Genomic DNA, 27,049 nt, shown 5'->3' with positions numbered 1-27,049 from the left:
ATTTATATATATATATATATATATATATATAAATTGTTTTTACTTTCAGTAATATGAACTTTACTTGGAGAAAAGTGTTTAATAGTACAGTGGACTGGAAACGCACTCACAGACACAGCCCTGTCTTGAAGGAATTCTAGGAGGAAATGCTCCATAAACCAGATAGAGAATCCATGTCTGGGAGCCAAATTACAAAACTACAGATAAATTAAACCTGGTTATACACTCAGTGAATTTTGTCTTAATGAGCCGGCCGACATTCGTTCAATGGGTGGCCCTGTCAGTACCACTTTGACCGAAATCCTTTGATTGAAAAATCAAAGGAGATGGGCGGCAAATTGTTGGCTGAACTGCGCCTGCATCCAATCAGATGCAGGTACTGTTCAGGTATTCTGACAGTCGGTTGTCAAAATACAATAGTTACAGCGGGAGATTCGTCCACCCACATTCTTGAGCATGGGTGGAGGTATCTGTTAGATTAGACTTTTAGAACGGGAGGACCACTCATGGCCCCCAAGGGCAGTAGGGTGACCTACGTATTCACAATTAGCAGCGTAATTATGGAAGGGCAAACATTAAGAGGAGTTCCAACAATGCAGAGAGAGCAATAAATATACCACAATGCAGTCCACTAAAAGTGGGTAATGGGGGGTTTGCCAATGTAAGCGGTTTTGATTCCTTTTATATATTGACCAAAGAAAAGGAACAAGAGAATAGAATGTTAAAGGAGAGAAAGGAGGGTAAGTTCATCAGAAGACTGACTTGAGAGAAGGGGTGGGGGATTGAGTGTAGGGTACTAGAAAGAGGGTGCCCCCATCAGGTTATTAAGGCACTCTTTTTTTTTTTTTTTTTGGAGAGAAAATGGGGTTCTTGACCTACTTGCACCTCAAGTGCACAAAACTAAATGCTGAATTCTTACTAGTTTCCCAATGTTTTCTAAAGAAAGGTTTAAGGATAAGTTCACCTTAAAAAATAAAAAATGTATATATATATATATATATATATATATATATTTGCACATCTTTTTTGCAGGTAGCCTGTAAAGCAGGGGTGGGGAACCTCCGGCCCGCACGATCGTTCTGTCCGCCCCACCCCCCCCCCCCCCCCCCCCCCCGCCGCTGTGTCAGAAGGAGCCGATGGCTCCGTTCTGACACTGTGAATCTCCGAAAAGGGTGGACCCGAGGCGCAGAGCAGTGCGCCTCGAGCCCGCCCATTTGTGTGACAATAGCGAATGAAAATTCGCTACTGTCTCACGGATCCTCCTCCTCCTTGGCCAATGCCATTGGTCAAGGAGGAGGCGGGACGCGGGAGGACTCGAAGAGACGCGGGGACTGAAGAGAGGAAGCCGCTGCTACAACAGGTAAGTCAAGTGCACTGGGGCTTGGCACACTGTTCACTCTGCATTGTGGTCAATCAGTCTGCATTGAAATTGGGCACGCTGTGGTCACTCCGCATTGAAATTGGGCATGCTGTGGTCACTCCGCATTGAAAAGGGGGCACGCTGTGGTCACTCCACATTGAAATTGGGCACGCTGTGGTCACTCGGCATTGAAATTGGGCACGCTGTGGTCACTCCGCATTGAAAGGGGGCACGCTGTGGTCACTCCACATTGAAAGGGGGCACGCTGTGGTCACTCCGCATTGAAAGGGGGCACGCTGTGGTCACTCCGCATTGAAAGGGGGCACGCTGTGGTCACTCCGCATTGAAAGGGGGCACGCTGTGGTCACTCCGCATTGAAAGGGGGCACGCTGTGGTCACTCCGCATTGAAAGGGGGCAACCCGTGGTCAGTCTGCATTGAAAGGGGGCAACCCGTGGTCAGTCTGCATTGAAAGGGGGCACGCTGTGGTCACTCTGCATTGAAAGGGGGCACCCCGTGGTCAGTCTGCATTGAAAGGGGGCACACTATACCTTGATTACGGAAGGCCCTTTCACACTTTTGTGACCTCAAAGTCACGTCATTTTTTACAGCGTTTTTTGCCGCAAAGCAATGCCTATTACATTTATGCATACATTTTGTACGGCCCCCGAATGATGTTACAAAAATCCAAATGGCCCTTGGCAGAAAAAAGGTTCCCCACCCCAGCTGTAAAGCATTGCTAACCACAATCAGCAGATCATGGGTGCAATGCCAGGATCCTGCAGAGACTCAGTCAGCTGGCTGCTTGTACCTCCCATATAGGCAGACAGTTACTGAAATGCAGGAAGAATCAGTGAACTATGAGAGAGCTCACCAGTCCCCTCGATGTTTGATGAGAACTACAGGCCATCTTCTGCAGCGGCCAACGGTACTTGTAGTTCATTAAAGTGGTTGTAAACCCTCACATATACCCAGTGAAGAGACTATCCTCAGGGGATACACCGAGATTAAACAAATTCTCCTACGTAAGTTGTATCTGTCTATCTGCAGTCTTCTCTACATCCGTTCAAAGTTCTGAATTTATAAGCTTGTCTGAGAGTTCAGAAAAAAAGGGGGCAGAGAGCAGAGGTTACATTCTGCAGGGCTCAGTGAAGAGAGCTTTGAGAGATAATTGGAAGCAAGAGACACATACCCTTTCACATAGGAACAGAGCTGAGGCTGTCAGTATGCTAGAGGTCTCCCCGTCACCATTTTTCTCTTGGTGTCAGGAAAACTTGTCAAAAGTGATTCATGCTGATTCAAACCAGCAGACAGAACTGACACTTAGTGCTCTTAATGTAGACAAGTACACACTATAGAGTGATATGCTTTGTTCATATTTCATGTCTTTTGGTTTACAACGACTTTAAGTCAAAAAGTGACATCAGGTGCGGGGAGAAGGTCTCCTGCCCGCTGTCACAGAGCAGGGATGGCTGGTGGCAGGAGGTAGGTGTATAGGAGCATGTTACTTGTTACACACCAAATATGGGTGTAAAAGATAACATGCTCCTGAAGGTGAACTTGGCCTTTAAAAAATACTAATGCCCATCATGTACAGTCTCCTGCATCTTGTACAGTTTTCGTTCAGAGAAGTTGCCTGTATGCTTCTTGGTGAACCTAGGCACACTGTATTGTTGCTTACAAGGTTTCGTTGGACTGGGGAGTTAAAGTAGTGGCAGTAGAAGTGTGCTAGTTAGGATTAAAACCGGGCAAACTCCAGTGAACATATGTAAATGTTGTCTTTGATTATAAGGACCGAAAGTTCTTTTGTACAGGGTGGATGGCTAGAAATTTCCCTTAACATCTATTCACTTGTCATTGTACACCCTGATGTGAAGAACTGGATCAAGTATGCCCGCTTTGAGGAGAAGCATGGTTACATTGCACACGCAAGAAAGGTGTACGAGAGGGCAGTGGAGTTTTTTGGAGAGGATCATATGGATGAGAATCTTTATGTTGCATTTGCCAAATTTGAGGAAAATCAAAAAGAGGTGAGTTTGTGATATTCCACTATCTGTCTATTTATTGTATTTTGAACAGAAGTCCAGTGAAAAAAGAAATTGTGCAATAACAGAATGAAATAAATTTAACCAGTTCCATACCGGCGCATTGTAAAATGACGCAGACAGGAATACTCTCTCGATTTCCGCTGCTCTCTGCCCCCGCCCCCGTCGGCTGTTCTCCTGGTCCAATCACAGAATGTCAACTGGGGTACTCTAAGTACCTGTCATCGGAGTACCCGAGTACCTGTCACCAGCCCATCAGAGCACCCGAGATAGAGTGCCTATCTGCAGCCCATTATAACACCTGAGTACCTGTCTCCAGCCCATTAGGGTACCTAAATACCTGTCTCCTGCCCATCAAAGTATCTGGGTACTTGTCTCCACCCCATCATAGTACCCGTGTACCTCTCTGTAGCCCATCATAGTACCCGAGTACCTCTCTGTAGCCCATCAGAGTACCTGTCTCCAGCCCAGAGTTCCCGAGTACCTGTCTCCAGCCCAGAGTTCCCGAGTACCTGTCTCCAGCCCAGAGTTCCCGAGTACCTGTCTCCAGCCCAGAGTTCCCGAGTACCTGTCTCCAGCCCATCAGAGTACCCGAGTACCTGTCTCCAGCCCATCAGAGTACCCGAGTACCTGTCTCCAGCCCATCAGAGTACCCGAGTACCTATCTCCAGCCCATGCCTCCTAGATTATGTGTTGGGGTGTTTGCTTTCCAAAATGGGGTCATTTTTTTGGGGTTTCCATTAGGCCTGCACGATATTGGAAAAAAAATATATTGCGATATTTTTTTTTCAACGATATATATTGCGATATTGAGGGACCCGTCAATCCAGGCTAAAGTCAACAAGGGATTGGGAAGGATGCTGGGAATAGAAATCATGAAGCATGCAGGCAGCCTTCTAAATTTTAATTGCAGATACAGGGCTCTGGGCAGGTCAGGGTTAATAATGTTACTCTCAAATCAATTACTCAGTCTCAGTGACAGTGTGTAATCGATCGGATTATTCAGTGACAGTCTTTCTCACAGTGGTGGTAAAGGGACAGTTGGCAAGTATGGTGGTAGGAGGCTGGAGCGGTGGACTAGGAGCCGGGAAAGGATCACAGCACAGCCGCATACACTTACTCACTTGTGCACTGCAGCCCGCTCCACACGTTCAGTGAGTCTCACTCTCCGCCCTAGTTTTCTCAATGGCACATTCAGGGAACCAATCACGCCGTGAGTAGCGGCACAGCGAACGAATCGGGTGTGCAGGCACGCGTGATTGGTTAGCTGTGCAGCTGCTCACGGCGTGATTGGTTCCCTGAATGTGCCATTGAGAAAACTAGGGCGGAGAGTGAGACTGACTGAACGTGTGGGGCGGGCTGCAGTGGGATGGATGTGTGAGTTCTTCTCCGAGTCCCTGCCTAACGGAAATCTGTGAGTCCTCCTCCGAGTCCCTTCCCCCTGCCTATGCAAAATATCGTGACCTCGGCGATATGAATATCGCCTACGGCCGCAGAACGTTAGTCGATATATCGACTATCGTTCAGCCCTAGTTTCCATTGTCCTGGTGCTCCAGGGCCTTCAAAAGTGTGATTGGTTGTAATGAAATTATATGTGTAATTTTTGCTCCTAGAACATCTGATGGTGCTCCTTGGATGTTGGGCCTCTGTATGTGGCTATGCTGTGACAAAGTCCCACATATGTGGTATCGCCATACTCAGGAGGAGTAGCAGAATGTATTTTGGGGTGTAATTTTTGCTATGTACATGCTATGTGTTAGAAATATCTTCTAAATTGACAACTTTGTGTAAAAAAAAGTTTTAATTTTCTTTCCACATTTTCCAAAAGCTTGTGGAAAAAAATGACATGCTCAAAAGACTCATTATGCCTCATAGAATATACCTTGGGGTGTTTGCTTTCCAAATTGGGGTCATTTTGTAGGTAATTCCATTGTCTTGGTGCTCCAGGGCCTTCAAAAGTGTGATAGGTCATTAGGAAATTATATGTGTAATTTATGCTCCTAGAACACCTGACGATGCTCCTTGAATGTTGGGCCTCTGTATGTGGCCAGGCTGTGTAAAAGTCTCACATGTGGTATCGCCATACTCAGGAAGAGTAGCAGAATGTATTTTGGGGTGTAATTACAAGTATGCATATACTGTGTGTGAGAAATAACTTGTTATTATGACAATTTAGTGTAAAAAAAAAAAGAAAGAATTTTTCTTTATTTTCCCAAGAATTGTGGGAAAAAATTACAACTTTAAATAACTCACCCTGCCTTTTACTAAATACCCTGGAATGTCTACTTTCCAAAAAGGGGTCATTTGTACTGTCCTGACATTTCAGGGCCTCAAGAAAAGAGATAGGTGTGATTAGGTGTGATCAATTTTCAATGATTGGCACCATAGCTTGTAGACTCTATAACTTTCACACAGACTAAATAATAACCACTAATTTGGGTTTTTTTTTTACCAAAGATATGTAGTAGTATAAATTTTGGCCCAAATTTATGAAAAAAAATTACCTGTTTGAAAAAAAAAAAGTTTAAAATAGAAACTAAAACAAAATTTTTTTTTTTCCAAAATTTTCGCTTTTTTCACTTATATCACAAAAAATAAATAACGCAGTGGTGATTAAATACTACCAAAAGAAAGCGCTATTCGTGTGAAAATAATGATACAAAATTTGATTAGGTACAGCGTTGTATGACTGAGTAATTATCATTCAAAGTGCGAGAGCGCTGAAAGCTGAAAATTGGTCTGGGCAGGAAGGGGGGTTTAACTGCCCTGTATGGAAGTGGTTAATAGGGAGCTGCCCCCTGCACTATTTCAGCATCATTCAACCTACTTTCTCTGAGCCCAGGCTGGTATTTGACTGCAGAATAAAGAATAAAAGGAGAAGCAGCACCATGATGAACACATCTGTTTGTACTTTCTCCTTCTGTCAGCATGCTCCTGGTCAGCACATGAACTGATTGGCTCCTTGTACTGCTTCTTCTCACACTTCAGCCTCCCTGTACAGGGATTGCAAGAAGCAGATATCAGGTCAAATTCAATTTAATTATGTATTCTTCAATACAGAACTGCATTTATTTGTGCATTTATTTATTTGCCTAGAGTTCAACATTAGGTACTATAATTTTTTTAAACAATTTTTGTTAATAGAAGTATCAGATTGGGTTGTAAGACTAACACTGGTTCAAATGTTGTTCTTCTTTCCTACAATACCCAGAATTCAATTGGCAAGAACCTATTTGGAAACGTGCATGCTGGTTTTACTGGTACAAAAATTGTTTTAAATAAATTACAGTACCTAATTTTGAACTCTAGGCAAATAAATAATGAAATCCTGGCAGGTATAAAAGCAGTCAATGCAGATAGATATACAGTGCATCTAGAAAGTATTCACAGCGCTTCACTTTTTCCCCATTTTGTTATGTTACAGCCTTATTGTAAAATTGATTAAATTAATTATTTTCCTCAAAATTCTACAAACAATACCCTATAATGACAATGTGAAATGAGTTTTTTTTTTAAATAAACAAAAAAAAATTACATGTACTGTGTATACAAGTATTCACAGCCTTTGCTCTATACTTTGTTGAAGCACCTTTGGCACAAATTACAGCCTCAAGTATTTTTGAGTATGATGCTACAAGCTTGGCACACCTATTTTTGGGCAGTTTCTCCCATTCTTCTTTGCAGGACCTTTCAAGCTCCATCAGGTTGGATGGGGAGCGTCGGTGCACAGCAGTTTTTAAGATCCCTCCATAGATGTTTAATCGGGTTCAAGTCTGGGCTCTAGCTGGGCCACTCAAGGACAATCACAGAGTTGTCTGGTAGCCATTCCTTTGTTATCTTGGCTGTGTGCTTAGGGTCGTTGTCCTGTTTGAAGATGAACCTTCGTCCCAGTCTGAGGTCCAGAGCACTCTGGAGCAGGTTTTCATCAAAAATGTCTCTGTACATTCCTGCATTCATCTTTCCCTCGATCCTGAATTCTTATCCCAGTTTCTGCCACTGAAAAATATCCCCATAGCATGATGCTACCACCACGATGCTTCACTGTAGGGATGATATTGGCCAGGTGATGAGTGGTGCGAAGTTTCCTCCAGACATGCTTGCCATTCAGGCCAAAGAGTTCAATCTTTGGTTCATTAGACCAGAGAATTTTTTTTCTCAGAGTCCTTCAGGTGCCTTTTGGCAAACTCCAGGCAGGCTGTCATGTGCCCTTTACTGAGGAGTGGCTTCTGTCTTGCCACTCTACCATACAGGACCGATTGGTGGAATGCTGTAGAAATGGTTGTTCTTTTGGAAGGCTCTCCTCTGTCCACAGCGAAATGCTGGAGCTCTGTCAGAGTGACCACCGGGTTCTTAGTCATCTCCCTGACTAAGGCCCGTCTCCCCCGATCACTCAGTTTGGCCGGGCGGCCCACTCTAGGAAGAGTCCTGGTGGTTCCAAACTTCTTCCATTTATGGCTGATGGAGGCCACTGTGCTCATTGGGACTTTCAATGCTGCAGAAACTTTTCTGTACCCTTCCCCAGATATTTGCCCCGATGCAATCCTGTTTCAGGGGTCTACAAAGAATTCCTTGGACTTCATGGCTTGGTTTGTGCTCTGACATGCACTGTTAACTGTGGGACCTTATATAGACAGGTGTGTACCTTTCCAAATCCTGTCCAACCAACTGGATTTACCACAGGTGGACTCCAATAAAGTTGCAGAAACCTTTTTAAAGATGATCAGTTCAAACAGGATGCACCTGAGCTAAATTTTAAGTGACAAGTGCTAAAGGCTGTGAATACTTATGTACATGTGTCTTTTTTTTTTTTTTATTTTTTTTTTTTTTTTTATAAAAATTTTAAACCAACTTCTTTTATGTTGTTATTATGGGCTATGGTTTGTAGAATTTTGAGAAAAATAATGAATTTAATCCATTTTGAAATAAGACTGTAACATATCAAAATGTGAAGTGAAGCGCTCTGAATATTTTCCAGATGCACTGTGTGCATAGATATCATATATATATATATATATATATATATATATATACACACACATACAGGTAATATTCAAATTTGTCTTGATATCAGCTTCCTGTATAGCAGCAGTGCTCAGGTTGATAGTGGGAGCATATGGACTAAGAGCCAACCAGGATCTGCTGCTGTGCACATGTGCAGATAGGGGAAAATGCTAATTGGAGGAGAGAGCAGAAGAACTAATAAGTCAGTAGGCTGTTGCTCCTTCATCATTCAGAAAGCAGGCTTGACTAAGACGTAATGATTTACAGCAGAGGAGCAGAGGTTTAAGGCTCTGGATTTGATGTCTGGAAGGGGTGCCTTGATCAATGCATAGGGTGAACACAATGACCTCTCTTCTCAGTCATCCACAATGTAAAAATAATAAATTACAAATCAGCTAAACTGACTTCTTCTTTTTTTAGTCTGAAAGAGTACGAGTCATCTATAAATATGCCCTCGATAGGATCTCAAAGCAACATGCCCAAGAACTGTTTAAGAACTACACCGTTTTTGAAAAAAAATATGGAGACCGGAGGGGGATTGAAGATATCATCGTGAATAAAAGGCGATTTCAGTATGAGGAAGAAGTCAAGGTGAATGATGTTACGAATTACAAACATGTATAGTGTATTGCTGCAGCTAGATTTTTTTTTTCTTCTTGTTTTTGATTCCTAGTTTGGGTGATATAATATTGGAACTAATCATTGTTACGCTTTTGTTAAAGGCCAATCCTCATAATTACGATGCTTGGTTTGACTACTTGCGGTTGGTGGAAAGTGATACAGATGCTGACACTGTCCGAGAGGTGTATGAACGCGCTATCGCCAACGTCCCACCCACTAAGGAGAAGAGGCACTGGAAAAGATATATATACTTGTGGGTTAACTATGCATTGTATGAAGAGCTAGAGGCAAAGGTATAAACCATACAGTTTTTTTTTTTTTTTTAATATTGAAGAGCATAGGGTACTTCTAGATTGGGTCACAGAAGTCACATTTGTTAAAGTTTGGAGTTATTTGGCAGCACATGGAGACTTTGTTGCCAGACCATACATTTCCATACGATCTTCCCATGAGACTATATGTGTATTTGAAGTGGAACTTCACTTAAAAGTAAAAATAACTCTATCGGTATCTGTAGCTGCTGACTTCAAATTTTCTTTTTTTTTTTTTTTTTTTTTTAAGACTGGAGTAATAAGGAACTCCTAGGAGAGGACTATGACATGCAAGGAGGGAGAGGGCTGTGCTAGGGTATTGACTCTTCCTGAAGTAGCCTCAATCCAAAGCAAGTTCAGAGGCAAATTTCGAATTTAAAAAGAAGTTGTATTGAAATGAAAAACAGTAAGCATGTCAAATGCGTGTTTTTTGTGCTTTTACTGCAGTCTTTTTTTAGTTGGTATTTTGCCCTCTTGCAACACAAAGGTCTTAAAAGGTAACTGCAGTTTTGTGGAGAAGAAAATGGCAAATTAAAAATAAAGATAACATATTCAATTGCTACAAAAGTTATATTGTAATTGAATGTTCTAAAAAAAGATCTTTTCAATCTGCAGCGCTGTCTTTTTTGGTAAAATGCAATTCGGGAACCTAGCGGCGTTCCATACACAGATGGTGTACAGAAAGTCCCTCATTAATGTAATTTCCCTATTGTGTGATTGGCTTACTGATTTTCCTAGAAGTCTGCAATCTAAAATTTTGGGAAACCTTTAAACAAAAATGTCATTTTTGGGAAGATACTTCCTAAAGGGAAATATGTAAAGTTATGCAGACCCTGCTGTTTCCCTCATTAGAACTCTGCAAAGTGCAGCAGCTTATTGATAATAATAAAATCACTCCCATTCACTTTGCACATGGACACTGACAAACAGCTATTTTTTCAGAATAACAAAAGGTAGGAATCTGCAACAAATGCTTAAATCCCTGAAATGTACTCAGATCACTCAGAGGGAAATGTTGTTTTCTCTTACGTCCTCTGACAGACACAGCTCTCAATGCTTCTTCACTTATGGGTAATGCGCCATCTACAGGAGTAGATTAGGCAGTGAAAAGTTTTCCCAGTTTTCACTTGACACGCCTATAGGGGCTGTACCACACGACATTACCCCAGACACAATGTGCTCTAAAATCAGTTTCTTGCTGCCTAGTGAAGGAGTAGGACCTAGGTTTCCCTGCTTGGACTTCGGTCTCAGTTTTTATTTTCTTTTGGAAATGTTTGTTTATTTCTCTTTACTCACTATTGCTAGCTAGTGTCAGGGGGATCCTCCTGGTGAACTACAAACGACAGCCGAGCTGTGGTTTTGCACTGGATAATCTAGATCCTTATGGTCTCCCAGCCTGGCCAACGAGCGTGAGCAAGTTGTGGTTCGCCCAGGCCTTGCCACGACAGAGCCCCGGTGCATGGGGACGAGCCTGCAAAAGGATGCTTAGCCGGGTCGCATCAAACTGGAACGCCCTGAGTTGCAGCGTAGCCCTCTTGGCTGACGGCACCCCCATTCAGTGTGGGAGGTGAGCTGTTTTAGAGGGGAGCCCCACGGTCCATGGTATGGTGAGTGATGCAAAGCCCCCTGTGTCCCTGGGACAGATGATGTTTTGTGGGGGTGTCTTTCTGCAGCCTTAGAAACTCTGGCGTCAAAGGTGGATCTTGTGATGAAACAAATTTCTACCAACAAACGGCCGATGCCCTCTGAGTCCTCTGATCCAGAGGCTGATGTGGTTGCCATGGACATCACACTTCCTGAGGGATCCCTGTCCTCTCAGTCTGACAGTGAGGAGGATGAGTCATCAGCTGCAGCATGGGAACGCGCTCTGGTGGAAGCACCGATTCGTTCAGTAAGGGAAACATTGCAATTAGACGATGAGCCCTCACAATCAGGAAAGCGGGTTTTCTTCAGCTCCTGCAAAGCCCAGACGTCGGGTCAGGTTTTTCCTTGTCGATATTGTGAATGAGCAATGGAGGCGCATTAAGCACATGCTGGTGGTTCCCAAATGCTTTCAGCCCCGTCCCCCTTTGCAGACTCAGTTTCCAATCAATGGACAGTGTCACCTAAGGTGGATCACACTGTTTCCTGGTTGGTACTGTGGTACCTGTAGAAGACTCCCCAGTGTTTAAGGACCCAGTGGACAGACGAATGGAATCCCTTTCCCACCACCTGCACTTGGTGGGTTCGATTCTGAAACCTGTGTTCGTGTCCGTTCTGGTTTCTCAGATGGTGATGGAATGGGTCAAGGTACTTAGGAGTAACTTGACCGCTGAGTCGGTTCCTCCAACTCTAATTGAGCTCATGGATCAGATGGCCCAGGCCATGGTGTACCTGTGTGATGTGGCCCTGGACACGGCTCCTCTGGCTGCCAGAGTGTCTGCGGTGGGGACCACCATACGCCGCATGGTGTGGCTGAAGTGCTGGTCGGCGGACTAAGCTTCTAAGAATGCCGTAACTGATCTTCCCTTTTTATGTTAACGTCTGTTTGGTGACTCCTTGGATGGGTTACTCAAGGGTCTAAAGGGGGGTAACAGTACTCTTCTTCCCCAATCCTCTAAGGGGAAGGCACCTCGAAGCAAGCGGGGGCCTTCCTTCAAGGCTCACAGGCATCCTTTTCGTGCCTCAGGGGCGCAAAAGAAAGGTAAACCGTTCAGGGCCTCTGGAGGGAACAAGGAGGCTTGGTCAGGTGAGCCCCGAGACTAGCTAGTCCGGTTCAGTGGATGAATCCTCCTCTGCATGAAGGGACACCCTCACACGATTCGGGGGTGGGGGGACATCTGTGTTGGTTTCCAGGACCCTGGCTGTCTCTGGCTCTGGACAAATGTGTTCACGACCTGATTCGCACAGGACCGAATTTCAGTCTCGCTCAGCAGACAGGTTCTTTCCATCATGTCTCCGTCTATCTCCGGATCAATTTCAGGATCCCAGGGAGGCGGTGCAGGATCTGCTTGCACAGGGAGTGATTGTGTAGTACAGAAACCCTGGGTCTTCACCAAGGTTTTGGGCTCGGTGCTGGCTTTTCTACGCAAACGGGATTGCGATCCTCAGACATCTGGACGATCTCCTGTTGAGGGCGAGCTCTCATGTCACCCTGTTGAGCGACTGGGCGTTCACGGTCCAGACGCTTCAGGAGTTCAGTTGGACCATCGGCTTCCAGAAGTCGGTGCGTCTGCACTACCTGGGCATGATCCTGGACTCCTCTCAGGCAAGGGTCTTCCTCCCAGAGGACATACTTCAGACCTTGCAGGGCGAGATCAGGTTGCTCATGGACAACGTTCTCTCCTCCCTGCGGACCTGCACGAAGTTCTTGGGGCTGATGGTGTCGACCTTTGAGCCGGTACCATTCGCTCCTTTTCTCACAAGGCCTCTACAGATAGAGATTCTTGTCAAGTGGGCCATGGACCCACAGTCTTTGGACAGGATGATTTGTCTCAGCCGTCAATCGTGGTCAGAACTCTCCTGGTGGCTTCTGTCGCCCGCTTTGAGCCAGGGCAGGTTTTTCTCTGCCACTGTTGTTGACGGTGGTCGCCACTGATGCCTGCCTGTCGGGCTGGGGTGACAAGTTCCGGCCCTTTCCGCAGTTCACATTCCAGGAGTGGAGAACTGGCAGGTGGATTGCCTGAGTCGTCAGGTTCTGGATCAGGGGGAATGGTCCCTGCATCCGAAGGTTTTCGCCTCCTGTGTGCCCGATGGGGAACTCCGGAGGTGGATCTGTGCGTCTCGTGGCCTCGCCGGTCATGGTATGCAGACCTAGTAAAGATGGTCGTCGGGCCTCCCTGGCGGCTGCCTCTGAGAGAGGATCTGCTGTCTCGAAGGCCGATCTTCCATCCTGCTTTACGGTCGCTGGCCTTAACAGGGTGTCTGTGGAAGGCCAGGTGTTGAGAGAAAGAGGTATCCCGGATTCTGTGGTTCCTACCTTGCTGAGAGCTAGGAAGATGACTTCCAGAAAGATTTATCATCGTACTTGGAAAATGTATTTTGCCTGGTGTGAGTCACAAAAATTGCATCCTCGCTCCTTGTCGGTGGCGAGGGTCTTGGCCTTCTTAAAAAAGGGCGTGGAGCAACGTTTGGCTTTGGGCATGATTAAAGGTCAGTTGTCGGCCTTAGGCATTTATTTCCACGTCCCTTGGCGACTAATTCCTTGATTTGCATCTTTATTCAAGGGGTGTGTCATTTGGCTCCGCCGAGGAGGTCCCCTTTACCTCCTGTGTGATCTGAATTTGGTTTTGTCCGTTCTTCAACGACCTCCCTTTGAAAATGTCAGGGATATTTCTCTGTCCTTGTTGTCTCAGAAGGTTGCCTGTTTGGTGGCTATCACCTCTGCTCGCAGGGTGTCTGAGTTAGCAGCTCTGTCCTGCCACTCTCCTTATCTGGTCGTTCATAGGCAAAAGGTTGTTCTGCGTCCTAACCAATCTTTTCTCCCTAAGGTGGTGTCAGCTTTCCATCTCAATGAAGATATTGTTTTGCCTTCACTCTGTGCTAAGCCTTAGCATCCCAAGGAATTTGCCTTGCATTCACTGGATGTGGTTAGGGCGGTCAGGGTCTACCGGTCTGCCACGGAGTCCTTTCGGACATCTGATTCTCTGTTTGTCCTTCCTGAGGGACTTGGTAAGGGTTCGGCTGCATCTGCTGCAACCTTTTCAAAGTGGATCAGACAGACTATTGTTCAGGCCTATTCGTTAAAGGGTCAGGTGTCTCCTTTCCCTGGGAGGGCACATTCTACTAGAGCGCTGAGTGCCTCTTGGGGCTTTTTGCCATCAGGCATCTGTGGCTCAGGTGTGTAAAGCAGCGACCTGGTTGTCTGTACACGCTTTCAAAAAGTTCTACAAGTTCGATTTGATGGCATCCTCGGATGCTTCCTTTGGCCGCAAGGTTTTGCAGGCTGCTGTTTGACGAAGAGACCATGGTTTCTCTTCAGGGGTGAAGTTTTGCTTTTTTGGGGAAAGCTCCTGTTGGTGTTGGTTGAGCTTTTTGTTGCCCTGTTGGCTACGTTTTTAGCCTTGGAAAGGCGTTAACAGTTGTTGATTGCATTCTTCCCACCCCTCATGCCTACACTGCTTTGGGACGTCCCATAAGTGAAGAAGTATTGAGAGCTGCGTCTGTCAGAGGACGTAAGAGAAAATTGGATTTTGGTAAGAACTTACCGTAAAATAAGTTTTTCTGAGTCCTCTGACAGACGCAGCTCCCCCTCTATTTTGGGGTTGGTTGTGTCTTCTTTCACTGCTTGCTACGATTTAGAGCACAGTGTGTCTGGGGTAATGTCGTGTGGGACAGCCCCTATAGGCGTGTCAAGTGAAAACTTTTCACTGCCTAGTCTACTCCTGTAGATGGCGCATTACCCATAAGTGTAGAAGCATTGAGAGCTGCGTCTGACAGAGGACTCAGAGAAAAGAATTTTACCGTAAGTTCTTACAAAAATCCAATTTTTTTTTTTTCTCAACAAAAGTGGAGTTACTTTTTCATCATGTGTTCCTCTCTGTTTTTCATCATAGAAGCCAAACTCCTACTAGTAGGATTACTGGCTTGCATTCAGAATTGGTCCTTGTGTATCACTGCTGTAAGTGTAGGGCAGTTATGCTAACGATTGGGTGCTCACCCTGTGGCCCTCCAGCTGTTGCGGAACTAAAAGTCCCATGAGGCATTGCAAAGCAGATAGTTACAAGCATGACTCCCATAGGCAGAGGCATGATGGGAATTATAGTTTGGCTGGAACAGAATCGGTCACAACTGCGGAGTATGCATATAGTCCAGCAGCTTGAGTCCTATTGGCTGCTCTGCGTGTTACTTGCTTCTCCCCATAGACTTCAATGTGTTTCTCTAGCCACACCCCCATACCATCTGTTATTTCCAAAGGCAAGAAGAATATAATATGAACACAGCAGCTGTCAAGTGTAGAGAGCAGTGCAGATACAGCCACAGACAGTATAACACCTATCTAATACATACAGGTGCATCTAAAAAAAAAAATTGAATATCATAAATTTAAGTTATTTCAGTAATTCAATTCAAAAGTGAAACTCATATATTTATATAGATGCGTTACACACAGGGTAATATATTTCAAACATTTCTTTCTTTTAATTTTGAGCATTATGGCTTACAGCTAGTAAAAACCCAAAATTTAGTATCTCAGAAAATTAGAATATTACATAAGACCAGTAAAAAAAAGGATTTTTAATACAGAATTATTGGCTTACTGAAAAGTATGTCTATGTACAGTATAGAATGCACTCATAACTTGAATTACTGCATCAATGCAGCGTGGCATGGAGGCGATCAGCTTGTGGCACTGCTGCGGTGTTATAGAAGCCCAGGTTTCTTTGATAGCGGCTTTCAGCTCCTCTGTATTGTTGAGTGTGGTGTCTCTCATCTTCCTCTTGACAATACCCCACAGACTCTCTAATGATATTCGATTTTTTTAGATGCATCTATATGTAAAATATAACCCATTACAATCTTCAGATAATGTTGTTTTACATGCATAGTTTCTTTAAAGTACTCATACATTGAGGATTTCCCATAATGATTTTGAAACACTGCATAAGACTATCGCAGTGTATAAGGTTACGAATAACCAGAGAAGTTTAGGAAATCTAAGTTCTCGGAGGACAATAATAATTTTTCATCCAGTATTCTATTAATCACTGTTGTACTTTGCTATTGCAGAGATAACCTGGCACTGTAGTTCACTAACTATGAGGTGCATGTAGGACCTGCTAATAATAGTTCAAGTGAATCTGATTAGCAAAAAAATTAAGCCTGATAATTTGCAAATTAATATTCATAAATGTATTTGTATTATCATGTTGTAATTATTTCAGAGAGTTGTTAATGGTGATTTTTTTTCTCACATTGGAGGCTTACATATCACTTATGAATTCATTGTATATTATTTTGACAGGATCCAGAAAGGACCAGACAAGTATATCAAGCCTGCTTAGAATTAATACCACACAAAAAGGTAAAATAAAAGTACAAGCATTTGAGCCCAAAAACACTTAGACTTAACATGGTCTTAGCAGTTTAATTGGTCTTAGCAGTTTAATTGGAGAGTTAAAAAGATGTTTTAAATGCACTTATCCATTTAATCAGTTGGTGATGCATGCCCTCAAGTAATGGTAGTGGCTCCATACCCACAGTGAGGTAGTGCAATGGCTTGTTTTGAACTCAGACCTCATTATTGTTTTTCTTCCCCTCCAGTTTACATTTGCAAAACTCTGGTTAATGTATGCACAATTTGAGATACGACAGAAAAATCTTCCTATGGCTCGAAAAGCTTTGGTAAGTTTGGGTAAAATTCTGATTCATTCTGTGCATGTTTTCTTTGAACACTGTGATAAAATAAGCTAAACATTATATATGCAATCAATAAAAAAAATCTAATTTATGAAACTTTAAAATATATATCTAAAAGTTTTATTTTACTTGCTCTTTTGGTTGTAAAAGAGTCAGTCTGAGATCAGAATTTTTAATTTGGTAACGGTTCCATCTGGGGCTTGCAAAAGCACTTTAAAAGGTTTGCCTGTTATCATGGCCCATGTTTGCTGTACCATAACTTTTGTATGGAAATGTTGGGACAGGAATTAGGGAGAGATTTCCCTTCACTTCCTATTCCAGATACGCAACAGGAAATAAAAGGAGATCTTCAAAAAAGAGGTTGGAATTCCTCACTTATACAGTTGTCCCCATTTGAATATAGACCCTTACAACTTGTTCTGGTGACAACTCTAAAATTTTGGATTTACCATCACTTTCTTTTTCAGTGAAAATGGTCATCAAGACAAATAGAGAGGATAAATCTCCCCGGCTGGGATGCTAAATACAGTAAAAACTTGACAGGGAGTTTATCTTCAAATCCGTCATTTGCTGGAATCCCTGCCAAAAAACCATGATTGGTCTACGACCGCGACGGCATTTGAGACTAGATGCCGGATGTCATCCACAACCCAAGGCCTTATCTCCTTATATGTTTCCATACTAAACAGTTCTAACTCGCGTATCTCATCTTATTGCTCCAACTGGGAAAGGGACCTTGGTGCCACACAAACCCCCAGAGACGTGGAAAAAAATCTGGGAGGCGCTTTTCTGTTCCTCCCGCAATATCATAGCTCTGGAAAACTCCTTCAAAGTTCTGTCTCGGTGGTATTTTACTCCAGCTAGAATTATGAAATGCCTCCCTTCTTACCCCTCTAAATGCTTTAGGGGATGTTCAGACCTAGATGATGGTGATATGAAGCATATTTGGTGGACATGCCCTAAGGTTACGTCTTTGGATAAGGGTCAATAACCTAGTCAATTCGGTGTTGCATATAAATCTACAAAAAGATCCCTGGGAGGCGCTCTTACACAAAACAATAGAATGGGCTACCAAACGAGAGTGCACTCTAGTCACCCATTGATTTTCAGCAACGAAGCAGACGATCGCAAAAGCATGGAAGATGCCGATTTTTAACTTTGACGAGGTAAAAAGTCAGGTGCAGGACTATCTGGTGAATGAGAAACTGATGGCAATATTACAGGGTACACATGATACATTTTTACGCACTTGGAGTTGGCAGCCCTGGCTAGATTATTTCCCACTAGCACAACCACCTACGCGTTTTCTAGAACTGTAAACCAACACGAGTCAATATATCCATAGTGAACCCCCGGGACGGAGATTGTCTCCTTCCCCATTCCTCCGCCCTCTTTTTCTTTCTTTTCTCCTTTTTTCCCTTAAAGTGGTGTTCCAGCTGGGGGAAAAATAAAATTCAGATTCAAAATACAAATACTCTGGCTGCTGACTTTTAATATATAGACACTTACTGTCCAGGGAGCCCACAATGTCAGCACCCCAGCCGATGTCTGCTGCCCCCCCCCCCCCCATTCGTTCTAAGGGAAACTGGCAGTGAAGCCTTTCGGCTTCACAGCCAGTTCCCTACTACGCATGCGTGAAGCACGCTGCACATTTTAATTGGCTCGGCAACGGGGGTAGGATGAGGGGGGCCGAACTTCCGAGAAGTGGGGAAGTATATACCTGTCAAAAACAGGTACCCGTTCCTGCAGAAGCAGATGAGCAGAAGTTCCACTTTTGTGTGGAACCCCCTTTTTTTTTTTTTTTTTTATGTGCCCTTAAGCGGGAGCAGTACCTTGTTTTTTAGTCGTGGGGAAGATTGTATTGTTCCTGCTAGCTTGAGCCCTAGCCGAAAGATCTTTTTATAAAAATAAGGCACATCACATCTCCAGGCAGGGCCTTGACAATTGATTATCTAACGATATGATTGCTTGGGACCAATGGTCCTTCATTTCTATTTCATTGTTTAACCACTTCTATACCGCTCGACTTCAGATGACGTCCTGGGCTTTCAGTGGAGATATCTGAATGATGCCTACAGCTACAGACATCATTCAGATATAATTTCCTGCACCATAAGCCACGTCCCCACTTCCTGCTGCCCTCCAGTGTTTCTACTGGCTTGCCCGTGTGATCGGCGAACTGGAGAAGAAATCCACCACCGGCGGAAGTACACCATAGAAAATACCGAGGACCAGATGGTCCCCGGCAGTCTCGGACTCTCGGACTCTCGGAGGCCCGGGCACAACGTTAGGACGTCACGCCCGGCCTGGCAGTTGTAAATACTGCCGTGATCTTGGCTGGATAGCGGAGGTGGTTTTTTTTTTCTCTTGATCTTAGACTTTCCAGCCTGTAGGAGAGATCTCCTACAGGAGGTCTTTCCATAAAGTGGACCTATCATGCACTATTCATATTACAAGGGATGTTTATATTCCTTGTAAAAGGAATAAAAGTGATCAAAAAAAAAATTAAAGGGAAAGTAAAAAAAAATAAACAAAAAAAAAAAATTTAAAGTGCCCCTGTCCCCCCTGTACTCGCACGCATAAGTGAACGCATACGTACGTCACGTCCACATATGTAAACGGTGTTCAATTTACACATGTGAGGTATCCCTGCGAACGTTCGAGCGAGAGCAACAATTCTAGCCCAAGACCTCCTCTGTAACTGTAAACAGGTAACCTGTAAATATTTTAAAAGTGTTGCCTATGGAGAATTTTAAGTACAGAAGTTTGGCGCCATTCCACGAGTGTGCGCAATTTTAAAGCGTGACATGTTAGGTATCTATTTACTCGGTGTAACATCATCTTTCACATTATACGAAACAATTGGGCTAACCTTAGTGTTTTTTTTGTATTCATAAATTTTTTTTTTTTTCCCCCCAAAAAAAAAACGGGTTTGAAAATTGCTGCACAAACACCATGTGACATAAAAAGTTGCAATGACCGCCATTTTATTCCCTAGGGTCTCTGCTAAAAAAAAAACCTATATAATGTTTGGGGATTCTGAGTAATGTTCTAGCAAAAAAAATATGATTTTTTTTTTACATGTAGGAGCAGTGTGCCAGAATTGTCCCAGTATGGAAGTGGTTAATGCTACGTATCGATAGAAACTCTTTCTGCACTTGTTAATATTTCACATAGTTTTCTTGGTTATGCAAATGTCTATTGTTCTTGACTTTTCCAAAACTAACAACATTCAAATGGAAGCAACTCCATAATCTCTGAGAGATGGATGGTCTTGTCACCATCCGGACACAGCGCCCAATGGGGATGTCCGGATGTTCCGGGGGCACGACCGACATCACTAGTATGTTACAGAGCTCCTCATACTTATTGTTCTTTATCATTCTGATTTACTTTTCCTGTATTGTTCGCATTAACTATAAAGTCATGCACCAATGTACTTATCCCTATATTGACCGAAAATAGATGGTGTCCTATCTGGATGTTTTTTTTTTATTTGAAAATCTTCAATAAAAACATGGTAAAGAAAAACTTGACAGGGAGTCTACGCCTTTTCCAATCTATCCTACATTAAAAAAAAAAAGCCTTTTACATATCCATACATTTTTTTGACGCTCTGGGGAAAAAAAGGGATCTGGCACGCAAATATGCGCCCTTTCAGTGGCCGGCCTTGGCGCTGAGGGGCCGCATATTTGCATGCATTATCGCCTATAGAGCTGTGATGAGACAGTGCGCTCTGCATGCTCCTGGCACAGTGACCAGCGACTCACAAAAACACCCAATTGCTTCTTACGTTTGGGAGTTTTACGATCATGTGGACAGCCAATCACATCGGTCACATGCCCCGCCCCCTGGAATTCCAAACCCCTTAAAGGGTCAGCGCAAAGGGGTTAACTTTTAGACAGCACTTCTGAATTATATTTAACACCTCTGATCTCTTCCTCCCATGTAGGGCACATCCATTGGCAAATCACCTAAACAGAAGTTGTTTAAAGGCTATATAGAACTGGAGTTACAGCTTCGAGAATTTGATAGATGTAGAAAGCTGTATGAAAAGTTTTTGGAATTTGCACCTGAAAACTGCACGACATGGATTAAATTTGCAGAACTGGAAACTATTCTGGGTGATGTTGACAGAGCCCGTGCTGTGTACGAGCTTGCCATTGGACAGCCGCGTCTTGATATGCCTGAAGTAAGTGAGTGTTTTCCTTTCTTTTTCTGGGAATGCATGCTTTTGTATTTCAGAAACTGCTGCATTTGTATAAAAATGAAAAAAAAAAAAAAAAGTTTCTAGTACTTTAACCAGTTCCGACCGCCCCATAGCAGATTTACTGTATATATACACGTGAATCTGCACTTTCGCCTGGGGGGGAGGGGGCGTGCCGCTTCTGCTGTGATTAGCCATTTAACCCTTTGATTATCCTAGATGTTTAACCCCTTCCCAGCCAGTGACTGTGCATATTTGTATCACTGTATTAGTGTCACTGATTCCCACAAAGTGTCAAAAATAAGTTTGTTAGTGTCTGATTGTCCGCCGCAATATTGCAGTCCCCCTATAAGTCGCTGATCGCCACCTTTACTTATAAAAAATGAAAAGAAAAAAAATTCCAGTATATTTACCATAGTTTGTAGACTCTATAACTTTTGCTCAAACCAATCAATTTATTTTTATTGGGATTTTGTTTACCAAAAGTATGTAGCAACATACATATTGGCCTAAATTTTATGAAAAAAATAGATTTTTAAAAAAAGTTTTGGATATGTTTTATAGCAGAAAGTAAAAAATTGTTTTTTAAAAATTGTTTTTTTTTTTTTTTTTTTTAATATAGCGCTAAACAATCAAGCAGAGGTGATCAAATACCACCAAATAAAAGCTCTATTGGTGGGAAAAAATGATATAAATTTTATTTGGGTACAGCGTTGCATGACCGCACGATTGTCAGTTAAAGTAATGCAGTGCCGTATCGCAAGAAATGGCCTGGTCATGAAGGGGGGTATATCTCCCGGAGGTTACGTGGGTAAGACAACAGTCCCTTAGTGGCCTTTTTCTCACTACACCATTCTTCTATGGGCAAGTGGTAGATGGACCTTAAGGCTTAAAGGGATTGTATAGACAGAAGGTTTTCTTTATCTTAGTGCATTCTATGCATTAAGATAAAAAAACCTTTTATGTGCTTCAGCCCCCCCTGATACTTACCTGAGCCTGTCTTTATCCAGCAATGTTGCAGCAGCGTCTAAGCTGCCTGGGACTCCCCTCCTCAATGACTGAGACAGCAGCATGGCACAATCGGCTCCTGCTGCTGTCAATCAAAATCAATCAGGAGAGAGGGGGCTGGGCCGCGTTGCAGCTTTGTGTCTGAATGAACACGGAACTGTGACTCGGCTTAGGTGCCCCCATAGCAAGCTGCTTGCTTTTGGGGCACTCGTCAGTAGGGAGGAGCCAGGAGAGCTGAAGAGGGACCCGGGAAGAGGAGGATCTGGGCTGCTCTGTGCAAAAACACTGCACAGAGGAGGTAGGTATAACATGTTTGTTATTATAACATTTGTTATAAAAAAAAAAATAGACTTTACAATCCCTTTAAGTCAATTCCAAACTTCACAACATATTTTTCCAATGAAAAACTGACAGCAAAATTAACTGATTCTATGCCAGTGTTCTCTGTAAGAATGCCTGGGACCCATGGATCACACATTTTTTACCAGCATAGTTTGATCAGCAGTTGATTGAACTTATCTCTCTTGCTTAAAGTCCATCTTTAGTGTTTATAGAAAAAAGACATTGCATTGGTCTGACCACCAGATCTGTGATGCAATCAATACGAAAATGCCAGTAAGATACATTTTTACCTTTTTTAAATGGAAACTTGTGTTTTCAATTACATATTTTGAATGGCTTTTGTAAGTGTTAATTAAAAGTAATTTGCAAGATGTGCTCTGTGCTTCATCATTTCATAGACTTGTAGATGCTCTCTCTCTAGTGCCCTGGCACAGAGCATCCTGCACCCAGTTACCTATCGCAGCCTCAACTCAATTTGCCTTCTGTCCTGTAGCATCAGTTCACATCCTAATACTACCAACAGAGAACCTCAAAGTCCATTAGCATCTATAACCTAGAGGGGTCACCGTTACCTTAATACATGACAAGAAACTTTAATAAAAACCTGGTTTTTAAAACTGGAATCTAGAGTGGAGTCTTAAACCAGGTTTTTATTTTGTCATTTTTGTCACCTGTAACAAATTGCAGTGAGCTTCAGCATATAAGAATTATATATAAGTTGTATAAATATGTCAGCACTGCTATGCTTTTTTTTCATAGAATTGCACCGATACCGTTTTTTTATCGGCGAGTACAAGTATCAATACTTTCGGTCAAGTACTTGCCATTATCGAGTACCAATAACTTTGCAGTGCAATTTGTGTCCTTACAAAATGAATGTGCTCAAATCGCACTTAAAGCGGAGTTCCACCCAAAAGTGGAACTTCCGCTTTAGGGAGTCCTGACCCCCCGACATGCCACATTTGGCATGTCATTTTTTGGGGGGGGGAGCGGGTACCTAGTTTTGACAGGTACCCGCTCCCACTTCCGCTCGGAGCGCCGCGGCGCCCTGAGCGGAAGTTCTCCTCTCCCCCTCCCTCCCTGCAATCTTCTGGGACACGTCAGAGGTCCCAGAAGATTGCCGGCCAATCACGGCGCGCAGCGCGACTCGCGCATGCGCAGTGGGTACCCGGCTGTGAAGCCGCAAACTGTAACAGCCGGGTGCCCACAGCAGTGATGCCGGCGCCGAGGGAGAGGATCGAGGCTTCCGGCGGCCGCATCGCTGGACCGTTGGACAGGTGAGTAAATGGCTGGAACTCCGCTTTAAAATGATTGCATGTGGTTTGTGAACCCAGTAAGCACCATCTAGTGTAGCAATGGGCAGTTTAATAAAAATGTTATAACTCACAACAAAACGTACATATCTCGTCAAATCCAAATCTGCATAGTGTCCCCATCCCACCTATGATGGAAAACCATGGCCGCTGGAGGTGCTCACGGGGCTGGGGAAGTCCTGGGACCCCTGTGGGTATAGGGGTCAGCTTGGGGACGGACCGCCTATACATCTCCTCCAGCCCTGTGAGCACCAGAAGTGATGTCAGGTCAATGCTTCTGGGTTACCATAGTGGAGAGCCTGAGCAAACTGGGGGAGGGTGGGGACGTTCCCGCCGACTGCTTTTTAAAGCAATCCAGTGGCTAGTTAGCCTATAGGATTGCTTTTACAAGAGAGTGAACCGCCGGCTCTAAAAAAAAAAAAAGTAGCAGGCATTATCCAGCTAAAACCTCTGAAAGTCCAGCGGCGTATGCGGTATGTCGCTGGTCCGCAAGTGGCTATATAGCCACCTGACTATCACACCTGTAGGAATTTGTTGGATTCCAAAACAACCTTCACTTCTCCTTGAAGCTTTACCAGCCTCCCCACTTCAAGGAAGGCTTCCTACGAGATGGACGTTGCAGTGTACATGAGGGAAATTGTATCTGTTCATCAAAAAACAATTTGTAAAGTCATGTACTGATGGGTGAGAAGACTTGGCTTTCACACGACATTCCATTTCATTCTGTAGGAAGTCAGGGCTCGGTTGGGGCAAGTTTTCCACACCAACCTTAATAAATTATGTCTTTATGAAGCTAGCTTTGTGTACAAGGGCATGTTGGAACAGAAAAGGGCCTTCCCCAAAGTGTCCTCACACGAGTTGGGAGCACACAGTTGTCTAAACTCTTTTATAAGCTGTAGCATTAATAATACCCTTCACCGGAAAACCCTGAATTTAAACATTTAGAGGGATGTTCTCAGAATTTGGTTACGCAATGTTGTATTCATGGCTTGTTTGCACCATTGCCTATCTCTTTTTGCAGGTTCTTTGGAAATCATACATTGACTTTGAAATAGAACAGGAAGAGTTTGATAAAACAAGAAATTTATATAGAAGACTTCTGCAGAGAACACAGCATGTTAAGGTACAATATATGTATAAAATATTCATTGGCAAAGTTTTGATTTACTGTAAAATCCAAAAAAGATTAGGTAAATTAAAAAGAAAACTTTATTTTTTTAAATTGTTGATTAACCCCTTATTAACCTTTGTCTCCTTCCTCCCCTTAGCATATATTTGTCTGCTGATTTTATATTGTTATATCATTTATATATGGATTGCACTTTTTTTCATTATGTATTTTTGTCCTTGCATAGAGAAAAACAATTTTTTTTTGGATGTTTCTTCTGGAAAAAGCACTACGTAGATTTTCGTGGCATCATAAATAACTACAAGGTTATTGCCAAATTGATAGGCCCATAGTGGAAATGTAAAAACTGCTCTGGTTCATGAGCCGTATACCGATGTTGGAGCTAAACTGGTTAGAAATATAAGCTTCCAACATAAATGTATTCTTTTACCTTGTGAACCTGAAATAATCACCCCATGAGATGACTATAATGAATTTTGAAGTGTCCAAAGCTCTCTCCCCCCCAGGGTCTGCACACAGTGCATGAGACCCTTTGCAACATTCAGCAGTCTGTTGGGTAGGATTTACTATACATAGCTCCATCTTTCCAGAAGATGCCCAGATATAATATTAAGATGTCCGGTTATCAAATCATCTAATTATCTCTCCTCACTTTCCCAGGTTTGGATCAGCTTTGCACAGTTTGAATTGACAACTGGAGCTGAGGACACGCTGGCTAAATGCAGGCAAATCTATGAGGAGGCAAACAAGACTCTGAGGAACTGTGAAGAGAAGGAAGAGAGACTGATGCTACTTGAGTCCTGGAGGAGCTATGAGCAGGAATTTGGCTCTGAGAGTGCACAGGAGAGGGTGGCCAAGCTGATGCCAGAGCGAGTCAAGAAGAGGAGAAAACTCCAAGCGGAGGATGGGGTAAGGAAAAAAAAAAAAACTTTTCCTATTCTAGCAAGGGAAGGGCTATAGATTGAATAGACCTATTATTATTTAAACCCAGTGCAATTACAGTGGTGCTGCCCTGTTGCTGCAGTACATTCTGCATTAGGTACTTTACCTTCTCTGACAGGTGGTGATTTTCTATGCTACCAAGTTTAAAGCTTTGCAGGTCTTAAGAAACGTGTCCCACAATTGGCCAGGATACATCTGATCCATACATCTTATGTCACAGGTGCCCACCCCTGTGAGACTCCCAAAAATAGACTGTGCCTTTGGCATTCTAAAAACCTTACAAAAGTGGCATTTGCCCTTCAGTCTAGTTGGGGTTATCGCCAACCAGTTACCGTATTTTGTTAATATTGATGTGAGATAAAATATGATATTGGGATGGACGCACCACAAAACTGGCACTAAAATAGGTAAGTTGGGTAAACTAGATACATTTAAGAAAATAGGGAAAAATAGTTGTGTGTGTTAGGGGCGATGTTGAATAGTTTCACAAGACACTTTGTTTTCTTTGCTCCTAGCAACAAGCTGCTGCATTACCCAGATTTGAAGTGACCCTGTTGCTTGGTCTTGCATGGGTTAAACAAAAAAGAAAAAAAAAAAAGATTCACCACTAGGGTATATATATGGTTAAAAAAGTAACTGGTCCTAATAGTAAACTCTTCTTCATTTTCCCTTTCTAGTCAGATGCTGGTTGGGAGGAGTACTATGACTACATCTTTCCTGAGGATGCTGCCAATCAGCCCAATCTTAAACTTCTCGCCATGGCCAAACTCTGGAAGAAGCAGCAGAAAGATGATGATGAGGAAGAGGAACAAGATCCTGACAAAGACATTGATGAGAGCACTTCCTGACACAAAATTTTGCCAACCTTTTTTTTTTTTTTTTTTCCTCTCTCTTCTATAACTGTCCTTTATTCTTGTACATACTTGTCAGATTGGACATATTTGTTATTAAACATTTTGGAAATACGCAATGCTTTATTTCCCATTTATTACCAAATCAATTATTTCTCTTTTGTTCATTGACGGACACGGCTCCTGATTCTTCTTAACCATTGGGTTATACTGCCCCCTACAGGAGTAGGACACTAGGCAGGAAAAAGCGTGACTACGCCTATGGGCAGTCCCAGGGGGTATACACCCACTCTCAGCTATAGGCGCTCAGTTTTTTTTCTGCCTAGTCAGGGTTAAGGACCCAGTTCCTTGCTTGGTTCTCTGGTCCTGGCAATTTTTTCATTTTAAATAGAATTAATGGAATCCTTAGGGTTCCTCCAGTCCAGGCAGCGAGTGCGTGCAGACCGCAGCTCCGCGCTAGGTTGGCCGCGACATAGTTCGACTGGACGGGGACTGGCCTATGAGTTAAACGTTTCGCGAGGACGCATACGAACTGGCTTCGGCCTGAGTAGCAGCGGTTTCTCCTGGCCGACAGCACCCACG

The 27,049-nt window shown here is 43.3% G+C and overlaps 1 protein-coding gene across 1 annotated transcript in view; it reads left to right on the top strand.

Moving 5' to 3' along the window:
* CRNKL1 (crooked neck pre-mRNA splicing factor 1) overlaps positions 1 to 26,563 on the top strand; it is a 35,113-nt gene extending 8,550 nt beyond the window's left edge. The window contains exons 6-14 of the mRNA XM_082250963.1: positions 3,174 to 3,389; positions 8,826 to 8,996; positions 9,128 to 9,319; positions 16,281 to 16,340; positions 16,580 to 16,660; positions 20,628 to 20,867; positions 24,567 to 24,668; positions 25,335 to 25,583; positions 26,294 to 26,563. Of these exons, the coding sequence (XP_082107089.1) occupies positions 3,174 to 3,389; positions 8,826 to 8,996; positions 9,128 to 9,319; positions 16,281 to 16,340; positions 16,580 to 16,660; positions 20,628 to 20,867; positions 24,567 to 24,668; positions 25,335 to 25,583; positions 26,294 to 26,464 (1,482 nt within the window). The 3' untranslated portion in view covers positions 26,465 to 26,563. The remainder of the gene's footprint in view (positions 1 to 3,173; positions 3,390 to 8,825; positions 8,997 to 9,127; positions 9,320 to 16,280; positions 16,341 to 16,579; positions 16,661 to 20,627; positions 20,868 to 24,566; positions 24,669 to 25,334; positions 25,584 to 26,293) is intronic.
* The last annotated feature ends 486 nt before the right edge of the window (positions 26,564 to 27,049 follow it).

This window comes from Pelophylax lessonae (genome assembly GCF_965119305.1).
Source record: "Pelophylax lessonae genome assembly, chromosome: 3".
Lineage (NCBI taxonomy): Eukaryota > Metazoa > Chordata > Amphibia > Anura > Ranidae > Pelophylax > Pelophylax lessonae.
Note: the sequence above shows the minus strand (reverse complement) of the source record. Positions and strands in the feature narration are given on the sequence as shown.